General features: G+C 56.9%; 2 protein-coding genes across 4 annotated transcripts; one reads left to right on the top strand and one right to left on the bottom strand.

Annotated features, from left to right (window-relative positions):
* Positions 1 to 568: 568 nt before the first annotated feature.
* Positions 569 to 10481, top strand: RNF126 (ring finger protein 126). Of its 3 annotated transcripts, XM_054398452.1 has the most exons (10): positions 569 to 643; positions 3679 to 3737; positions 5138 to 5201; positions 6185 to 6426; positions 7008 to 7076; positions 7164 to 7233; positions 7762 to 7855; positions 8836 to 8951; positions 9218 to 9338; positions 10436 to 10481. In XM_054398452.1, the coding sequence occupies exons 1-10, from the start codon at positions 569 to 571 to the stop codon at positions 10453 to 10455; spliced, it is 930 nt and encodes a 309-aa protein (XP_054254427.1). In that variant the 3' UTR covers positions 10456 to 10481. The 3 variants fall into 3 exon arrangements, with proteins under 3 accessions (XP_054254427.1, XP_054254428.1, XP_054254426.1); XM_054398453.1 differs by lacking the exon at positions 10436 to 10481 and having other exon boundaries at positions 6185 to 6357; positions 9218 to 10017; XM_054398451.1 differs by lacking the exon at positions 10436 to 10481 and having other exon boundaries at positions 9218 to 10017.
* A 2207-nt stretch (positions 10482 to 12688) lies between these two features.
* FGF22 (fibroblast growth factor 22) lies at positions 12689 to 16580 on the bottom strand. Its single transcript, XM_054398442.1, has 3 exons — positions 16340 to 16580; positions 13149 to 13252; positions 12689 to 12883 (listed from the first exon to the last, which is right to left on the bottom strand). The coding sequence occupies exons 1-3, from the start codon at positions 16578 to 16580 to the stop codon at positions 12689 to 12691; spliced, it is 540 nt and encodes a 179-aa protein (XP_054254417.1).
* Positions 16581 to 16661: the final 81 nt, after the last annotated feature.

Here is a 16661-nt window from a genome sequence, read left to right as displayed (position 1 = left end):
GAATCCCCCCCAACCCTATAGTTCCACTACCCCCAAATCCCCCAGCCCCACCAGCCTGAACCCCCAAACCCTACAACTCCATCACCCTCAAACCGTCCAGCTCCAGCTCCACCAACCCTCCGTTCCTGGGACGGTCCAAGTGAGGACCATGAGGATACCCCCTAATACCCTATTCCCCCTCCGTAAAAGCCACATCCTCGGGAAAGTGTCAGGCTCGAACCGAGCGCCTGCTGAGATTTGGGGCACATTCAGGCTTTTTTTGGGGGTGCCACTTGTTAAGCCAATCTTGGCATTGCACCCAAAAGCCGCAATTTTGACGTCATTCGGCAGGGGGCTCAGGCTCTCCCTATCTCTTTATGGAGAGAAGCCTCCACACACACCCCCCCCCCCAGTCCTCTAGGTGGCGCCCTTCCTCAGCGCCTAAACCCCACCTCTCCTCCCTGTCCGTTCCGCGAATCAACGTTTCTTGTTCCCTCTCGGCCACCGTTCGCTCTCCGCCGCACGTCCGCCGGTCGGGGCGGGGTAGAGGCGGGGGGGCGGGGGGGGGGGGGGGGGGGGGGGAAGGAAGATGGCGGAGGCTTCACCACAGCCGGGACGGTTCTTCTGCCACTGCTGCTCCGCCGAGATCGCCCCTCGTCTACCCGTGAGTGGGGCTGGAGGGGTCTGGTGCCGCTGTAGGGTTGGGGGAGCCGGGGCAACGGGCTAGGGTGTGGGAGGGGGAGGATTCCGGTGGGTTGGGCACGTGGGGGTGAGGCCTGGGGGAGTCTGGGGGAAGCTGGACTCTCATGGCGGGGAGGAGTGAAACGGGGTGAGGCCCGGGGGGCAGTTGTGCCTGGGGAGGTCGGAGTTGGGGGAGGCGTTAGGAGAGGGGTGGGGGGTGGGGGGATCCAGATGGGGGAAATGACGGTTGGCGGGGGGGGGGGGGGGGGAGGGCGAGGGGGTAGAGACAAACGGGGCGGCCCCGGTCTAGGAGAACAGGGAACGAAGGCGATTCGGAGGGACGGGGGGGGGGTGTTTCTGTTCTCCTCGACCCTGTCCCGGGTGGGGGGGTTCAGCGTGGCTGTCTGCGAGGCCGCGGGGGTAGGTGCCCCCCAGCTGTGCCCCGAAGGGAGGAGAATGGATCGGTGGTGTTCCGTCCCCGCGCTGCTCAGGCGCCGTCACCTCACCGCTTCATCCCGAGCGAACGTTGGATAGTCGGGTGCGGGTGTCTCCTTTTTTTTTTGGTCTGTTTCAGTAAGATTTAAATGACCCTGAGAAAAGCCTCCGGGGCGGTGGTATCTACACACCGGTTCCACTCGCACAGAAGGGCTCTGTAGGCTGGTGCAGCCTGTGAGCAGACAGGTTGTAACCACCGAGTAAAGGCCTGGTGTGGGTGGAGAAAGGAGCGTTGGCTTTGGAAAGGAACTGGCTGAAAGACCACGGTGGGGCACGGCTGGGTTTGCTGGGGATCACTTGCCAAAGGTTGTGAGGTGCTCTGCTGGGAGGATCCTGGTTTGTCCTGGAACCCTTCACAGCATCTTGTAAGAGTAAGGTGTTGCTTTTTGTGGCTACTTAGTGCGTTTAAAGTCCCCTGATGGTGCATAGGAGGTGTCCCTCTGCCGTGGCTGGTTGGAGTTCGCTCTCGGTCTGGTTTTGTGACGTGGGGTTTGTCCTTTCACCCTCGGCCTTACTGCTTTTGGGTGAGGGCAGCCTTGCTGGTAAATCTCACAGCCTGTAGTGAAGAGTGAGGAGAGAACTCCTGGTAAGGCTCCTGCTGAGCACGGACTGGAGAACGCTGCTCTGCAGCTGGAGGTTGATGACCAAAAAACTGTTGATGCTTTGCTTTTCGTTTCAGCAGCCTGTGTTGGGCTGTGCCCACAGAGCCCTTCTGGTGGAGAATGTGCTGGACTGTGATAGGGAGAGAGCAAATGGCCTGGTTGGGTCAGGTCTGGTTAATTTCCAGCTGATGGACTTGGTGTGGAAGGTCCAAGTTCATTTGGTTTCACTCCCTGTTCGCAGAGCGATCTCCTGCAGAGCCTGTAGGATCTGCTGCGGAAGGAGTGGTTCAGAGTGCCTGGGAGACAGCAAACTGTGACATTTGTGCTGCTCCAGCTGCGGAGGAATGTGCTGATCCCAGCGTTCAGAGCAGGCTGGGAGCACAAAAGCCTCCCTCAAACAGGAGAGCTGGGAGGAGAAAGTTGCTCACTGCTGGAGTGTGGCCGCCCCCATGTCATGATTGACTCCGGTGATGAACTGGTGGAACATCAACCAGCAGGCAGAGGGAATCGATCTGATCCTCTGCAATCAACAGGGGAGATTCCTGTGGGGCAGGGACCAACTTTGGGAAGAGCTTGTGTGGTGTAGAAACGTTGCTGAAATCAAAGGCTGCGTTGAGTTGCACGGGCGCCGTTCTTGCACAATCCCAAATCTAGAGAGTCCTGCGCAGGGGAGGGAGCAGCTTTTTCTCCCAGGCTCTTTCTAAGCCTCGGTGCTGCCATGCCCTTATCTTGCTGAGCAGGCCAGAGCAGCACTGGTGGGCCCTTGGCCTTGCTTCTCTGTGCTGGGGCCTTATCTGGTTGTTCTGTGGTGGCCAGAGGAGCGATCCCAGATGCCTTTATCAGAGCAGCTCCATGGGGCTGGCGTCCTCCCCTCTTTTGGAGACTCCCTTGGTGTCATGAAGGGCCTGGGCCACTTCACACAGCATGAAGGGAAGCAGCATTATTTTTAGAAGCTCTTATTTTTTTTTTTTTTGTCCCCTGCTGAGTGTGGCTTTGCCAGCACAGGAGGATCAAGAGGGTTGTGTTTGCCTGCGGTGGCTCTTCCCCCTTGGCTGTGGTTGGGGCTGGGTCCAGGCTCTGTCACTTCCTCTTCTGACTCAATGCTGCTGCTGAAGCAGGACCTTGAGCGTTCTGGGGCTGCTGCTCGCTCTGACTGTGGTTGTGGGGTGTCAATTCTTCCTTGACAGCAGGAGTTGTGAGGAAAAGTGCCTGCCACAGAGTGCTGAGGAGTCCTTCCTGGCACACTGGGGGTGTTTATTCCACAGCATTCAGCACAGAGGGCACAAGGGCAGCCGGAGCTCTGTAAGGAGCATTGAGCGTGGGAGTGTGAAACTCTGGCATTGTGTGCTGCAGAATGACCCTCTTGTGTCTCCTTGACCTCTTGTGTGCTGCAAGCCCCAGACTACATCAGTCATAGCTTCCATTCAGCCCTTCCAAAGAGACTGCTGTGATGAGCCTGTGCTGCAATTCCCATCCCTGGTTTCTTTCCTTAGGGCAGTTTGGTCCCTGGGGTTGGGAGGAGGGGGGAGAGGGAACAGGGGAAATCCTCCAAAACATGCAGCTGTTAAAAAAAAAATTATGTTTGAGGGCTGCTTTTCTGGGAGGGCTGCTGGTTTTGCTTTCACTTCACCCACAACTACATCAGATGTTGCCTAATGCTTTGTCTCTCCTGTGGATTAATTAGTGTTATCTAAATCTTCTCTAAAGCCAAGTTCCAAACAGGCTCAGGCTTAACATTTTTACTCACTGGTCTGGTGAGGGCAGATATCAGTGCTTGAGGGTCTCTGGCTCTGGAGTTGTGGGGTGTGTAGGGGGACAGGGGGCTGCAGGACTCTTCCCTTCCACCTTGTCACACTGAAGGCAGCCTTTGCAGCTTTTACTTACCACATCCTTTTCTCATTTACTATTTCTTTTCCCCTAGGACTATATCTGCCCACGGTGTGAATCTGGTTTTATCGAAGAACTTCCTGAAGAGCCAAGGTAAGGTGCTGGCCCAGAGGCTGTTGCTGGAATGAATTTGGTCTGCTCTGCCCTGTTCTTTTCCCTTTTTTTTTTTTTTTTTTCCCCAAGTTAAAAGGCATTTTTAATTACATTTTTAACTGCTTCTGCCCAATACTTGTCTCATCTTTCCTCACTACGGGTAGAGAGCACTTCGCTTACATCCTCTGCCTCAACTGTGGGAATGCTGAGTGTGGAACAGTGCTGGGAGAGGAATGGGCTGGTTTAAAACAAACAAGAAAAAGTGGTGGAGAGACTTTCACTGTGGCATGTGATAGCTCTGAGCAAATTTGAGTCCTCAGGGTAGAGATAACCCTCAGAGAGAGGAATCTGTGGCACGGAGAGCCTACCTCTGCTTGGCCAAATGCTGTGACTGAGACTTTGGACTCTCTGCTGGAGCAGCCAAGATCTGCACAGGTTCACATGCCTCACTTCTGACTTGGTGGCAGGGCTGCTCCCTGGCAGTGTCAGAACAAGCAAGAGGAGGAGAAATGTCTTAAAAAGCCTCAGACCCCTTTGCTGGACCACAGCCTGAGGACAGGCAGGTGCTGGGTGTTGGCACACAGCAAGCCATGCAGGGATGAGCCAGGCTTGTGGTGCTGGTCTGTCCAGATGGGGCTTCTGCGCTCACAAAGTGACATTTGGTCTGACCACACCAAGCTTGGGAGATGAAAATGTGCCCTGGCTCATCCCAAATGTGGTGGTGATTTCACATGACCTCAGGGGAGTCACATAATGCAGAACCTTGGGGGGTTTGGTACTGGCAGTGTCAGAGCATAAACCTGAACAGAAAACGTTCCTGCAGCTTTCTAAAAGCAGAAGCTGAACAGTGTTAAGAGTTTTCCTCATAATCTGTCCCTTTTTTGGTCACATGCCTCTGCAACAGAGAAGTTCCTTTGATTCAAGATTAGACTGAAGCATGTTTGGGTCATAGTGACCAGGGTTTGTACCTTAAGTCTTCTCTTCCTGGTGCTCCAGAGGATTAGCTGATTTGTGAGGTGGATTGTACTTGATGAGGTGGATTGTACTTGGTGGCAGTCCTTGCCTTGACATCATGATTCAGTCACTTCCCTCCAGCTTCTTGAAATCAGAATCTAAAAGGTTAGGGAGAAGTGGGGGAAGGGAAAATGAAAGTTGCAGGGAGGGTGAGGTGGAAATGGATATGGACAGGTAGAAAATGAGCAGCTGAGGGTGGGTTGGTGTCTGTGTGGAGCTGACCTTGCCCAGGGGTGGCAAGGCTCCGTGGTCCCTTGAGCTCTGGTGAGCTCTCTCACCCCCAGCAGCTGTGCCACCTGTCAGACCCTGGCCTCTTGTGCCTCTCTTCTGGGAGACTCTTTCCACAGCACCCCTGGGAGCTTACCACTGCTCCTCATTCCTCACAGGAACACCGACAATGAAACCACCTCCTCTACGTCCACTGGTGAGCAGAGCAGGCATCCCTTTGAGGTGAGTCCTCTCTCTTCCAACCCTTTCTGGTTTACCTGGAGCTGAAGTATTTTTCCATTAGCACTTTAAACATTCCTGGGACTCTGACAGAATTTGGGAAAGGAGGTATTAATATCATCCCGCTGCTCCTGAAAGCTCCCTGTTGTATTTTTACTGCATGTTTTTTAATAGGCCCAGCACTTGCAGCTTGTGGCTGCTGTGAGGGGGCTAAGCTGGGAGCTGGTGAGCTGGCTGGGTGTGTTGCTATGCAGTAGCCACGGCAGTGAAACCAGGGAAGCTGGAGATATTTCTTCCCCTCAGACGTAGTTTCAGTCTGTGTCTCGTTCCTCACGGAGCAGCCTCTCAGCCTGCCCTGGTCCACTCGTGTCAGGAGGGGCTGGTGAGGTGCTGGGGGTGTGAGGAGATGTTGTTAGGAGGCTGGTGAAACACCAGGGTGAGTCATAGAGTTGTTTTGGTTGGAAGAAACCTCAAAGATTGAGTCCAACCATTGACCTAACACCACCATGGCCATCAAGGCCTGCCCCCAGGTGCCATGGCCACACATCTTGAACACCTCCAGGGATGGTGACTCCTCCCTGGGCAGCCTCTTCCAATCCCTCACCCAGCAAAGAAGAAATTTTTCCTCATCTCCAACCTAACCCTCCCCTGGCACAATTCCAGACTATTTCCTCTCCTTCTATCAGCTGATCCTAGGGAGAAGAGCCCAACCCCCACCTCACTGCAACCTCCTTTCAGGGAGCTGTAGAGAGCAACGAGGTCTCCTCTCAGCCTCCTCTTCTCCAGACTGAACACCCCCAGTTCCCTCAGCTGCTCCTTATAAGTCTTGTTGAATGCTAAAGTCTTGCTCCTGATCCAGCTGAGGATGCCCCTGCTGACCACAGAGGGGATTGGACTGGATGCCCTTTGGAGGTCCCTTCCGACCCAGACCGTCCGACGACTCCTTTCCTCCTTACCCTCTGCTCTCTGACCTCTGTCTCTCCCAGAACGTGGATCAGCACTTATTCACCTTGACACAGGGCTATGGCCAGTTTGCCTTCGGGATCTTTGACGACAGCTTCGAGTTCCCCTTCGGGTCCAACGTGCAGGCTGAGGACAACAGGGACTCGGAGAACCGGAGGGAGAGGGAGCACCAATCCCGGCACCGCTACGGCGCCCGGCAGCCCCGCGCCCGCCTGGCCACACGCCGAGCCGCTGGCAGGCACGAGGGGGTCCCCACGCTGGAGGGGTGAGGAAGCCCCCAACCCTGTGTTGCTTCTTCCCTGATGAGCAGCCCATCCCCTTGTTCATAGGCTCACAGGATGGTAGGGGTTGGAAGGGACCTCCGAAGGTCGTCGAGTCCGACCCCTCCTGCCAGAGCAGGACCATAGAATCCAGCACAGGTCGCACAGGAACACATCCAGATGGGGCAGGGAAGGCTCCAGAGAAGGAGACTCCACAAACCTCTCTGGGCAGCCTGTTCCAGTGCTCTGTGACCCTCACAGTGAAGAAGTTCCTCTTCATGTTGAGGTGGAACCTCCTGTGCTGGAGTTTATATCCATTGCCCCTTGTCCTATCACGGGTTGCAGTGGAGAAGAGCCTCTCCCCTCCCTCCATTGCACCCTGTTCTTTTGAGAAGAGGCTGCTCCTGAGCAAAGCTCCTCTGCAGGAGCCCAGCCCTGGAGGGGTTTCTCCTTTCCCTCCCCACCCATTAATGTGACTCTTTTTAGTGCATTCAGCCTCTCCTTCCATGCCAGGATTCTGGGCTTGGAATTAGCAGAGGACCACCAGTTCTTAACCTAATCCTGGGGCTTTTTTCTTGTCTTCCAGAATTATCCAGCAGCTGGTCAATGGAATTATTGCACCTACCACAATACCAAACCTAGGACTAGGTCCCTGGTGAGTTGAAGATGTGCTGCTCTCTCTCTGACACTGTTTCTGCTCCTGCTGCCAGCCAGGTTGTGACTCTTGTCCTTGTTCTTACAGGGGAGTGTTGCATTCGAACCCAATGGATTATGCCTGGGGTGCCAATGGCTTGGATGCAATAATCACACAGGTACCATGAGTGAGGCTGAAGCTTGAGGAGGGCAGAGTGAGGCTGGAGATCAGCAATAAATTCTTGACAGTGAGGGTGGGGAGACACTGAAACAGGTTGCCCAGGGAGGTTGTGGATGGTCCCCTCCCTGGAGGTGTTCAAGGCCATGTTGGATGAGCAAGAGGTAGGGGACAGGCTCTGCTCGGTTGCACCCTGGGACAGGACAAGGGGCAGTGGATAGAAACTACACCACAGGAGGTTCTGCCTCTGATCCTGTGTCCCTGCTCATAGCAGAGTGGTTGGAACTGGATGATCTTGAAGGTCCCTTCCAACCCAACCCATTCTCTGAGCCTCCTCTCCTCGTGTGCAGAGCTGCTGTGGCGCAGGGAGGTGAACCGTGGCAGGTGCAGGAGTTGGGAGAGGAATCCTGTGAGGAGCCCAGGGTGCAGAGATCAAGTGCATCAAGTCCCTGGTTCAATAACTGAGGAGGTTCTGAGTGCTGCTGAGCTCTCATCTCCTCTCTGCCTCCCTGGCCTGTTGCTTTTTCAGTTACTAAATCAGTTTGAAAACACCGGACCGCCGCCAGCAGACAAAGAGAAGATCCAGGCCCTCCCCACAGTACAGATCACACAGGAACACGTAGGTAAGTGTGTCTGCTCTGGGGAATTGTGCACCAAGAGCTCTCTCAAGGGTCTCCTTAATGTTTTCTGAGTGTTTTAGCTTTGTATCTTCCAAGGCCTAAAGCATTTCGAAGAGAGATGGGGGGAAAGCTGCAGGATGGCTCTGTTGAACTCACACCAAAAAAAGAGCAGTGGAGACTAGATGAATTTGCCCCTGGGGAAGGAGACTGCTTGGAGAGGGTGGAGATGGAGAAGGCAAGGAGCAAGAAGCACACCCAGAGCAGTGTGAAGTGGAGTGGTTGGTGGGGGGAAGGGTTTGCCAGCAATATGCCCAATAAGGCAAATAGCATCCTGTGGTGCATCAAGAAGAGTGTGGCCAGCAGGTCAAGGGAGGTTCTCCTCCCTCTCTACTCTGTCCTGGTGAGGCCACATCTGGAATACTGCGTCCAGTTCTGGGCTCCCTGGTTCAAGAAGGACAGGGACTTGCTGGAGAGGGGACAGCAAAGGGCTACAAAGATGATGAGGGGACTGGAACATCTCTCTTGTGAGGAAAGACTTGAGAACTGAGGCTTTTTAATCTGGGAAAGAGCAGGCTGAGGGGGATCTGGTCGGTGCTGATCAATACTTCAAGGGTGGGAGTGAGGAGGATGGGAGCAGGCTTTGTTCAGTGGCAGGGCAAGGGGTAACAGGCAAAAACCTGACCATAAGAAGTTCCATCTAAACGTAAAGAGGAACTTCTCTAAGGGTAATAGAGCACTGGAACAGGCTGTCCAGAGAGGTGGTGAGGACTCCATCTCTGGAGACATTCAAACCCTACCTGGACGTGTTCCTGTGTGACCTTCTCTCAGCGACCCTTTCCCGGCAGCGGGGGTAGGACTCCACCTCCAGAGGTCCCTTCCAACCCTTCCCATTCTCTGTTTCAGTGGTGGTGTCCCAAGCTGGGTGCTTTGGGTGTCATTGCTTTCTCACTTGGGTTGTGTTTTGCTTTCCCTCCACGGCCCAGATTCCGGGTTAGAGTGTCCTGTGTGTAAGGAGGACTACACGGTCGGTGAAAACGTCCGGCAGTTACCTTGCAATCACCTCTTCCACAACAGCTGCATCGTTCCCTGGCTGGAGCAGGTTGGTGACCCTCTGGGTGGGGGTGGGGGTGGGTGGGGGTTGGCCCTAGCACCTGGGGGGGTTGTCTGTTCTGCTGCTAAACCGCTCTCCTCAGTAAATATTTTCATACCTCCACCATGAGGTCCTCCTTACCCAGGAGCAGCCTTTGATCAGGGGGAAGTCATCCCAGCCTGTTCCTGGAGTGCTGCTCCTAGATGGTGTTTCTAACCCTCTTTTTTTTTTTTTTTCCCCTTATTTCTTGTTTTTGTTTTGTCTGCTCTCCCAAGCATGACACGTGTCCCGTGTGCCGGAAAAGCTTAAGTGGACAGAACACTGCCACAAACCCCCCGGGACTGACGGGGATGAACTTCTCATCATCCTCCTCCTCCTCTTCCTCCAGCTCACCCAGTAATGAAAACTCATCGAACAACTCATGAATCTTACTCAACCTCTCCCCCTCCCCTTGCCCCTGGGGCCCTCTTCGTTGTCCTCCCTTCTCTCCCCAGCCCAGCATAAGCATCAAACAGGGGCTTCCAGAGCAGAGCCAGGGGAGGAGGAGGGGCAGGGGGGAGGCAGTGCTTCCCTTTTGCTTTCTGAAGACACTGAGTCTCCAGAGATGAGAAAAGCCTCAAGCCCTGTGCTGGAGGGGGAAGAGCTCTCTCTGTCTGTTAGTAAAAAAAAAAAAAACATCCATTTGCCATGTGGATTTTTTTTTTTTTAAAGCCATTGCAGTGAAAGGCAGCAGCTGCTCCTGCCAGGTGGGAACCCTGAAGTGCAGAGCCAGCAGTTGCCATTCCCAGCGGGAAGGTTGCTTGTATGGGTTTGACTTTGAAATTCCTTCCTCTTTATTTCTTCTTCTCCTGCTCCTCCTCCTCTTCCTCCTCCCCTCCTTGGATACTCTTCTGCTTTGGAGATTTGAAGTCTTTAGAAAGAGAGCATAAGGATACTGCCTCCCCTCCCAGGGATCTCCAGCTGGGGAGGGCTAAGAGCTGTCACTGAAAAGATGAACTTGACATAGACCTCCCGCTGCCCCCAACACCCTTCTCCCTTTTCCTCTCTCCAGCCTCATTTTTTTTTTTTGGTTTGTTTGGGGTTTTTTTTTTGGTTGGTTGGTTGGTTGTTTTTTTTTTTTTTTTCTTTGTAACCTTGCCCTTCTGATCCTCAACACTGAAAGGGTTTTTATAATTTTAAATTATTACTGCTGTTAAATAAAACAGACGTTTCAGCTCAACCAGACTTCATGCATGATTTGAGGAGCAAAATGATAAACAGGGGGAAGCTCTCTGGAGCTGGCTGTGCCACTTTGGGCTTACCACAGCTCTGGGCACCGGGTACCAACCTGCCCGGCGCCACCCCTCTGTGCAGTGCCAGCTTGAAGGTCGCTGAGCTGCAGGGTTGCAGCTGAAAGCATCCTGGCCTGGTCTTGGGCCTAGGGTTTGTTTTTTGGTTTTGGTTTTTTTTTTTTTTTTTTTTTTTATTTTTTTGACATCCTCTCCCTGTTGCAGTCCTGCCCTTCTCAGCCTGAGCCGACTCTCTTCCAGCCTGTTGCCATCGGGACTGGGTGTGCACCAGAGCAAGGAGCAGCCACATGCCATTGTGGTCGAATAATATACAGGAAAAACAGCATTTTGGAGTTAAAAAACAAAACCAAACCAACAAAAATGTATCTCAAAGCTACTTAAAATACAGCTGATTAAAAAAAAAAAAAAAAAAAAAAAGAAGAGAGAGAGAGACAAATCCCCACGTTGTGTTGGTGACTCAGTTTATGTGACAGAGCTGGAGCTTGGAGAATGACAAGAATGTGACTGGAGTGGGCAGTGCCCTACCCATGTCCCTGCTCACCTGGGCTGGGAGGTGTCAGAGGGACAAGAAATGGGGACTTTGGTTTGGTCTGGCCATGCTGAGCTTCCAGTGTAGCCTGGCCAGCTCCAAGAAGCCAGGTCTGGAGCACGGGGGAGGGTTGGGGTTGGCCCTGGATCTGCAGTTTGGGAGGTTTCCTGCATCTCTTCCAGCTGCTGGGGCCCTGTGAGCAGCTGGGGAAGGAAGGTGCTGCCTTCCCTCTGTGGGCACTCAACATCTTGGCACTATCAAGAGCTTTGATGCCTCTTTCCAAGTAGCCTTCCCTAAGGACCCGGCCCTTCCTCCCCAGGAAGGGGACAGACCTGTCTCTCATGGGAGGGGGAAGGCAGGTACCTCATTTGGTCACTTTGGGATAGAAGAAGGGAAGATTTGTTGAGGAAAACATCTCCAGCATAGATGGCAACAGCCTTTGCCAAGCCTGCCAGGGCCACGTGGCCAGCACTGAGCAACTTCCCTGGAATGTTTTTCCTCCTGGGCTTTGCCAGGGTAGCCCAGCGGCACCTTTCATCTCGGTGGGTGGATGTCTGTGGGACCAGGGTTTATCTCAGGACTGGTCTGTCAGGGTTCATGGCTCATCCTCCACCAGAGGCTGAGCCAGAAGCTTTCTGCCACCAGGATCCTGGGAGGTGGGTGGCAGTAGGCAGGTCCCCAGCTGAGCCAGTATGAGCTGAGCCCAGCTGAGCTGGGCTGGCGTGGAAGGAGTGGTGACTGTTTAGTCACAGCCCAGGACAGCTGGAAAAAAAACCCTTTCCTTCTCCCACTGCTTCAAGTGTCCTGTGGGGCTCCTGCTTCTCCAAGCAGTGCTTGGGGTGGGCTGTGAGTGAAGCAAAGCCATGGCTGCTGCCACTCAGCTGGCAGGGGCTCAGGGCTGGGGCCTGTCGTGGCCACTTCACAGTTAAGGTGGTGATGGCTGTTCCCTTTTTCAGACTTTCCTGGAGCTGGCTGGGTAAGAAATGGAACAAGTTTGGTGGTTTTTGCTGGGGCCATCATTCCTGTCTGAGGTGACAAAGTGAGCAGGCTGTGACACCTCACTGTGGCAGGCAGCACAGGAACGTGCCCTGGCTGGGTGGCTGAGGTGTGGATGCTATTTCTGGTCACAGGCCCCTTCGGGCAAGGGGCTGGTCCTTACCACTGGTCACCTCCCCAACCACATCCTTGCTGGGGAGGATGGAACAGAATTGGACTCTGGGGAACAGCCTGGAGGTGCTGGCTGCAGCCTGGGGAGGTTGGATGCCCTACTGCACCTCGGGTCTCAGTCCAAGGTGTGGATTGGGCATCTTTGGCCCAGGTGCTTTCAATGGGGACAAGTCCACCATGGAACAACCATCACTGTGATTTTCTGTGAGTAAGGCATCTCCACCCATACATGCAGGTGGATGAGGAGCTGGACACAAAGGGACCAGCCAGGCTCCAGGAGGAACAACGCTGGTGGCTGTAGCTGTGCCCCTGGGCAAGTCAACCCCACCCAGCCCAAGCCATGCCAATCACTGAAGCTCTGAGACTCACTTCCCACTCTGGACCATGAACAGCTTTATTGCTGTGGGTGCTTGGACACAAGATAAATAGAACTCACCAGTACATCCCAGTACCTGCAGAGACGCTGTTAGCAGAGCTTTGGCTGCCTGGCCCAGCTGCACAGGCAGGGGCACGACATTGGCAACCCTGGCACACACTGGCTCCATTCCTTGGGCTGTGCCACACTGGCTCTGCCTTGGCAGGAGGGTGAGGAGAGCCACATCGTTGCACATCCACCATCTGCATCCACCCTCACAACGTGCATTTACAAATAAAACAATAAATAGCCAAAAAAAATATATAGATATGTACATAAATAAAATAACCTCTTTTTTTTTTTTTTTTTTTCCCCTAGAGGACAAGTCCAGAGCCACCCGCGGGGCTCAGCTGACGAGGATGGGGAGGAAATGGGTGGAGAGGTGCTGCCGGCGTGTCTTGGCCCCTCGCTGGGGTCTGCCCTTGCTGTTGAGCGAGAGGAACATGGGGCGGCCGCGGTGCCGCCAGCGCAGCGAGGCGTAGGTGTTGTAGCCGTTCTCCTCGATGCGCTCCGTGAACTTGCAGTTGGGGCTGAACTCCTTCTGGCAGGAGAGGGAAGGAGGTGAGGGGTGGCCGTGCACAGCCAGGGCTTTTTCCTTTGCCCTGCTCCACTCCCAAAAGCAGGGCAGGGGCTGGGGCTCCTCCTTGCTACCCACCGAGTGGAGGGGCTCGGTGAGTGCTGTCCGCTCATTGGGGAGGGCAAACAGGAGCCTGGGCAGCGATCCCGGTGGGTTTGTGACACACCTCCCCATCCCTTCCAGCTCTGACCCCTGTCTGGTCTCTCCCGGGAGGCAGCGTTCGACCTACCGACCCATAGAGCCTCCCCCGCTTGTTCATGGCCAGGAAGAAGCCGGTGTGCACCGCCCGGATGGCCACCACGCCGACGCGCACCGACCGGATCTCGACGATGCCTGCGGGACCGGAAAGCGCGGCGGTGAGTGGGGAGGGGCCGGCGACCTCCCCTCAGGAGCCCTGCCCCGACACCAGGTCTGTGGCTATAAAGTGCCCCCCCGCCCCGGGCGGGGTGGTCGCTGACCCTCGCCCAGCGCTGGAGCAGCCAAGGGACAGCTGCAGCCTGAGCTGGGAGCAGGAACCTCTGATCTGGGGGAGGGTTTGATCTTTACTCCTCTCCTCCTGGGCTGTGCAGGAGTGATGCCAAGGCACAAATTTCTGCCCAGTGCCAACCTTGCATTTATTCTCTCATTGGCAGCTCTGGCCCACGTATCTGTCCCAAGCACACCCACAGTGCCCTGGGGACCAGAGTCACCTCTCGCTGCCCCTGGCACCCCACGTGCTCAGGACAGTGAGGCTGGCATGGTCCTTGGAGGAGGCAAAGTGTGCACAGGGGTGGCAGCAATGGTGCACAACCACATTCTGGTGGACAGAAACACCTGGGCAGAGGGCTGTGGGGGCAGGGATGCGGCCGGGGTGGTGCTGCCAGTGCCAGTTGACCATCTGGCACAAGCGTGGACACATGCCCCTGTGCTAGACACTGCAAGCAGGAGGGATGTGGTGGCAGCTGGGCTGTGGCTGGGTTGGTGCTCCTGTGCCCGGCCACCGAGCTGCCGGCACCGCCGCTAATGGCTAAGGCATGCGGTCAGACCAGCGGCTCCGAGGGGAAACACCCAGACCATTGTCAGGTTCTCTGGATTCCTGCACTGCCTTGGCCATCCCAGAGTGCCACTGCCAGCCCTGCCACCGCTGGTGCTGTGGGAAGGGACAGAGATGAAGGCAGGGCAGTGGGCAGCAGGTAAACCACAGCAGGAGCTGCCCACAGGCACCACTGCCCAAGGCTGCCCCAGCAGGAGGATGCACACAGGGTTTGGCAGCCAGGGGTACACACAGCAGGGGAGGAGGGGGCTGCAGGAATTCCCAGGCAGGGGCTTTCAGCAGGCATTTACTGCCCCCCCCCCACCAAACAAGCCAGTATTCCCGGTGGGCACTCGTGCCCTTGCCAGGAGTGGATGGGGTGGGCACAGCAGTGTGAGGGCTCCCAAGTGTTCAGCTCCTTGGGGATGATGTTTAAAGGTATTTTCAGCTCAGCTGCCTCAGTGCTGCTGCCAGCACCTGCCCTGGCACCCACTGGGACCAGCAGGACCCTGCCCAGTGAAGCCATTGAGGAGCAGCAGGGGTGGGGAAGGGCCAAGTGAGTGCCTCTGAATCCACCTGCCTGACCCCCAGCTGCAGCTGCTGCTATTTATAACCGAGGGCTCTGCTCCTCTAAAAATAACCCCACACTGCTGCTCCCGGTGCCCTGGCTGGCTCTGCCAGGCTGTGCTCCCAGGTGCCCAGCCAGTGCCCAGCCCTGCGCAGCAGGGATGGGTCCCTGTGGGTGTAGAACAGCACCCCTGGGCTGGGCAGCAGCCCAGAGGCAGCTCCCAGTGCTCCCAGTTTCACACCCTCCGCCCCAGCGGGGTCCCAGGAAGGCTGGGGCAGATGTAAGGCTTGAGGCGAGGGAAGCCCTGGGACAGCCCCTGGCACCACTGGCACCACTGGCACCGCTGGCAGGGCTGGTCTGGCAGCTGCCAGGAAAGCTGATGAGCAAAGCCCAGCCCAAGCTCAGGTTATCTGCTGCTCAATAACCAGAGCGAGCCCCATGCACCAGCCTGGAGCTGCTCCACCTGCCAGGCCCCATGAGCCCAGGGAACGTGTTGGGGCACCTGAACCTGGCAGCATGCCCAGTCGGGAGTCCTGACAGCCTCTGACACCACAGGAGGGTTCCCTGGGTTGGGCTGGGTGATGTCCTGCACTGCCCAGGAGACTGAGCAGCCCCTACTGCCACCAGGTCATGGGCTGGGGTTGCTACTCCAATCTGCAGCATCCTTCATTCCCCAAGGATCCATCCTGCTGAGGATGCTCAGGTATCCCCCTGCCCATGGTCCCTAGCATTCCACCTTGTCCAGCCACTGCCCTGCCAGCCTGGTGTTCCCTTCCCTGTCACAAGAATCCAGCACCTGCCATGGGCTGACACCGCAGGTGGTGTACCCTGGCTCTCACTGCAGCTGTGCTGTGGGTGCCATGTCCCCTCAGGACCCACGGTGCTGTCACCTGGAGAGGGGACCAGGGAAGGAGCAGGCAGCCATGGAGCCGAGGCAAGGATCCCCGTACCGGGAGCAGCCTCTTTACTGGCACAGGACCCCCTGTGCCGGTCTCCACTGCCGTCTCTTCCCAGCCGCTCCCCAGGGCTGCAGGGTGGAGCAGCCCCAAGGGAAGGCCTAATCCTGCCGGCTCCTTCCTAAATTCCGTATTGCAGCACGGCCCGGGCAGCACCGACGTCCCCCCTTCGCCCAGTTACCCCTCGCTCGGCCCTCCTCCACGGTCCCCCACGACGGGGCTGCTTTGCTCTCCCCCGCCGGGCTCTCGGTTCTGAGACCAGCATCGCCCCGGAGCTTCCTCCGTCCTTCCTCCTCCTTCTTCTCAGCCTTTACCGGGAACGATCCGACCCTCCCCGGTCAGCGCGAGAGGAAGACAACCCGAAACGGGGGGAGGGGAGGGGGCGGACCCCAACCTACGCTGGCAGGATGAGGTGGTACAAGCGACCCACAAGATCGTCGGGTCCCCAGCCGGTGCCCGAACGCCGGGAAAGGGGTCCCGGGAGCGCGGACAGCCGCAGCAGTTCGTGTTCGAGAGAGCTGCGGGCTCCGGCCATCCGTGTGCGGGACAGCGCGGACGGAGGGGACCCGCGGCTCCCGCGCGGCCAGAGAAGCGGCTTCAGCCGAGGTTTTTACCGGGCGGAAGGAGCCGCAGGCTCTCCCCGGGGACGCGCACAGTCCAGGGGTCCCTCCGCCGTCCAGAGTTAGCTCTGTCCAGCCTCTGTGTCCCCGGACGTGCCCTCTGCCCTGCGCCCGATCCCGGTGCCTCTCGCCTCCGCCGCAGTCTCAGCGTCCTGGCGGGATCGGGCTCTCGACCCGCGGTGGGAATGCAGAGGGACCCCGCGGGCGGCCCCAGAACTCAGCTTTCTCGGTCCCAGTCCCGGCCCCGTTCCCGGCCCCACTCACTGCCTGGCCGCTCCCTCCAGCGCGTCCCTTCCACGCTGCCGCCGCCGTCGATGCGCAGGAAGAAGCGGGTGGCAGAGAAGAGCCGCCGCCACCTCACGTCGCCTTCCAGGTGGCCGTAGCTTCGGGGGGGCCGCCGGCCGCCCCCAGCCGCCCCCGGTCCCGATGCCGGTGCCGGCTCCGCCAGAACGGCGAGTGCCCCGGCGAGGCAGGCGGCGAGGGCGGCGGGGCCCCCGCGCCTCATGGCGGCGGGGCGCGGCGAAGCGGCGGGCGACGAGCCATGGCCACAGCGGCAGCGGAGACAACCGGCCCCGACGGCGCGGGC

The sequence above is a fragment of the Indicator indicator genome, unplaced genomic scaffold, assembly GCF_027791375.1.
Source record: "Indicator indicator isolate 239-I01 unplaced genomic scaffold, UM_Iind_1.1 iindUn_scaffold_54, whole genome shotgun sequence".
NCBI classification, from domain to species: domain Eukaryota; kingdom Metazoa; phylum Chordata; class Aves; order Piciformes; family Indicatoridae; genus Indicator; species Indicator indicator.
The sequence above is the reverse complement of the archived record's forward strand: the minus strand, read 5'-3'. Positions and strand labels throughout refer to the sequence as shown.

Bases quoted from the DNA above. Each gene is read 5' to 3' on its own strand.
- RNF126 (XM_054398451.1), top strand. From the start codon at position 569: ATGGCGGAGGCTTCACCACAGCCGGGACGGTTCTTCTGCCACTGCTGC. The intron at 3,738-5,137 runs GTAAGGTGCTGG...CATTCCTCACAG, and splicing joins GAACTTCCTGAAGAGCCAAG to GAACACCGACAATGAAACCA. The intron at 7,856-8,835 runs GTAAGTGTGTCT...TCCACGGCCCAG, and splicing joins GATCACACAGGAACACGTAG to ATTCCGGGTTAGAGTGTCCT.
- FGF22 (XM_054398442.1), bottom strand. From the start codon at position 16,580: ATGAGGCGCGGGGGCCCCGCCGCCCTCGCCGCCTGCCTCGCCGGGGCA. The intron at 13,253-16,339 runs GTGAGTGGGGCC...CCGGTCCCGCAG, and splicing joins CTGGAGGGAGCGGCCAGGCA to GCATCGTCGAGATCCGGTCG. The intron at 12,884-13,148 runs GTAGGTCGAACG...CTCTCCTGCCAG, and splicing joins GGGGGAGGCTCTATGGGTCG to AAGGAGTTCAGCCCCAACTG.